The 2,938-nt window shown below is 36.1% G+C and overlaps 1 protein-coding gene across 1 annotated transcript in view; it reads left to right on the forward strand.

Annotated features, from left to right (window-relative positions):
- Nucleotides 1-1,651: 1,651 nt before the first annotated feature.
- Nucleotides 1,652-2,938, forward strand: part of LOC117175270 — a 33,780-nt gene continuing 32,493 nt past the window's right edge. Inside the window, exon 1 of the mRNA XM_033364979.1 lies at nucleotides 1,652-1,828. Coding sequence (XP_033220870.1) covers nucleotides 1,652-1,828 — 177 coding nt within the window. The remainder of the gene's footprint in view (nucleotides 1,829-2,938) is intronic.

Genomic DNA, 2,938 nt, shown 5'->3' on the forward strand with positions numbered 1-2,938 from the left:
CAATTGTACCAATTCCTTATACGAAATAAATAATTTTTTAATTGAATTAATATATCTTCAAGCTTTCTAAATATTTGTTTGATTAAAAGAAACTAAATTTGAACCGCGCATATAAGAATAATTTAACTTAAATACCTTATTAATCAATTTAAGGATTCGAAATCATTGAAATAAGTAAATATTTCTTAGAGTTCCAAATCCAGATTTATGAGAAATAGTTTATTGTTTTTTTCAGTGCATCATATGAATCATGTCGTCGCTTCAATACTATTTAATTCGAACTCAATGATGTTGGACTTTTAACTTTTCCACTCTGGGGTCCTCTGTTTGTTTCCCTCCGCTTATATTCCTTTTTCGGATTAATCTCCAAAAGCATTCTGGAACAAAAAATGTTTTATTCAATTATTTGATAATCAGATAATTGAATAAGATGGTAAGCAAACATGTTCAAAAATAGAGAGCTAGGGTTTCATTTCGTTGGAAAATTCCCAAATTTTTATAATATTACCGAAATTCAAAATTCTCGAAACTAGAAAATTCCCGAAATAAAATCGCCATACTATGAAATTGCTGAATTGGAAAATTTCTTGAGTAAAGAAATTTCCGAAATAAAATCGTCATACTGTCCCAGTGGGCACAAAACCAAAAAAATCCTGGGGAAATTTCTAGGAAGTCTACTGTCAGTATATCTATTTTCTTCGCCTGGGGCAATGTTTGTTTAATATTGGACTCAAGTTTATAAAAAGGAACGCTGAAGAATTTCGCTATACCTGGAATTTAGTTATGCCGCCCGTCAGAACGTAAAGGAATCAACTCGTTCTTGCCTTGAACATTTGGATTTGAGTGGCTTTATACCAAACGTCCTACTGCAAGGTTTAGAATTTTGCAGTAGGCTTAATCACTTGCTTGGTGTCCAGTTGCAATATTTTTTTCAAGGCCTACGGGAGTGAATTATCGAAGAATGATTAACCCCATTTTAATAATGAAGAAATGTTTACAGAGGTAGAGTTCAATTCAATCAGTCCAATAACACACGAGCAATTCAAGCATTTATATACGTATTGCGGCAATGCTGTACTTGATGCTGTACAAGATCGATGGGTATATCGCCGTATTAGTAAAAAGAATTTGATGTTTTTCTGTAAACTTCGCCAAGGGCTGAGTGATGACTTTTTTAAAGTTATTTTTGGATATGATAGTAGGCAAAATGTGAGTCTCATTATTTCTATTGTGAGAAAATCCTTAATGACACGTTTTTTCCCAACAACATAGGGTTGACGGCTATAACACGGAAGCAGTATATAGAGAGACATGTAACGGACTTTGAAAATATACTTTATAATCCGCCTCCTGAATTACCAAAAGTGATTGCCTGTATAGATGGAACTTATGTATATATCCATAAACCCAGAAATTTAAGAGCACTCAGGCAAACATACTGCGTTCATAAAGGTCGCCACGTAATTAAACCAGCCTTAGTTGTAACTCCAGATGGCTATATTTTGGATATACATGGGCCCTATTTTTCTGAATCTCGAAATAATGATGCTGCTATGCTTACTAATGAATTCGAAAACGATGATATCATTGTGGACCGTGGTTATCGTGATGCCCTACCGCGATCCTCAACAAGTATCGTCCTTGCATACAAATGGCTGAAGCGACCGCAGACTTAACAATGTTACGAAAATCGCGTGAACCCATCGTCTTCCAGGCTAGAGTTAGAATTGACAAACTGCATACCAGGAATGCCAGATCGATTCATCTTAATGAGCACCAAGTACCTCATTTCCCAAGGCTGGATATGAATTATCTGAAGGAACTGACGGTAGGAATCTATTAGCTGAATCTAGCAGGAGCTTAACCCAAAATAAGTTTGACAGGGAGCGAATTGAAAATAAATTTGGAGTTGGACTAACTTGTCGATGAACCGGGCTTAATCAGAGTGCGAGTGTATTCTCATTTCAGACGCGCAACGAAATATCAGATTTGGATATTCTATGTAAAAGATAACTTGGTTCAAGCAGCCGATGATCAAGAGCTACAATTGGATGGCACACAAAACAATTAACAAATATTGGGGTGCTGCTGTACTTGCAAAACTGGGGCCAGGACAGTCAAATCATGTGCACATGTAGCAAGCATATTATGGTATTTAGGATACGCGTGCCATCAGCCAGCAGTAAAGTATCCAAGCAGATATATGAAGAATAATATTGCGGATGCGGGTCAAAAGGAACAGTACAATGATATACCAAAACTCGTCTTGTTTGAGCAAACTATTTCTCATTGTTGTCTTTACTGATGCAACACCAACGGAAAAGTATCCTTTCGTCGAACTTTAGACATGGGTATTATTGTTCAGGGGGTCCTAAACTACAAAACATTAAAGGTATAGAGAGTTCGGCATGATCCCTCAGCATAGTGCCAAACAGTCTTCTAGGGTTCACGGACCCTATGACATTTGGTCCCGCCTATCTCGAAACCTGGCGTTTTTGGGCCCAGCGTCTGAGGAAGTGTAAGGATGTGTGCGAGTTCCTTCGGAAAAAGTCTGCATGAATAATATAATTTCGAAATTTTTAAAATTAAAAGTTTGATTCATGATCGGTTTCATGTTTGATCGCCAATCGTAGAATATTCAAACCACAGGGCTTTTTTTGCACCACTTAACCACAGGGGGGGGGGCAAATCGACCCGACACTTGAAAAAATCGAAAACTTGTTCCTAAAAATCTGAAAAAATTCATGGTTCTTATTTGAACCTTCTATGTGAATGTAGGAGGTTTTGATAGAAATATAGAGAATTTTCACTGCAAAACTATTTATTTAGTAACAAAAAATTCTTTTTTTAACTAAATTTGTAGACAGAGGACCTTGATTTTTTTTATTCAAATAATATAAAGTGAAATCGTAATTTAAAAGCATCTGTTATCGTTCGT

The sequence above is a fragment of the Belonocnema kinseyi genome, chromosome 6 (genome assembly GCF_010883055.1).
Source record: "Belonocnema kinseyi isolate 2016_QV_RU_SX_M_011 chromosome 6, B_treatae_v1, whole genome shotgun sequence".
Lineage (NCBI taxonomy): Eukaryota > Metazoa > Arthropoda > Insecta > Hymenoptera > Cynipidae > Belonocnema > Belonocnema kinseyi.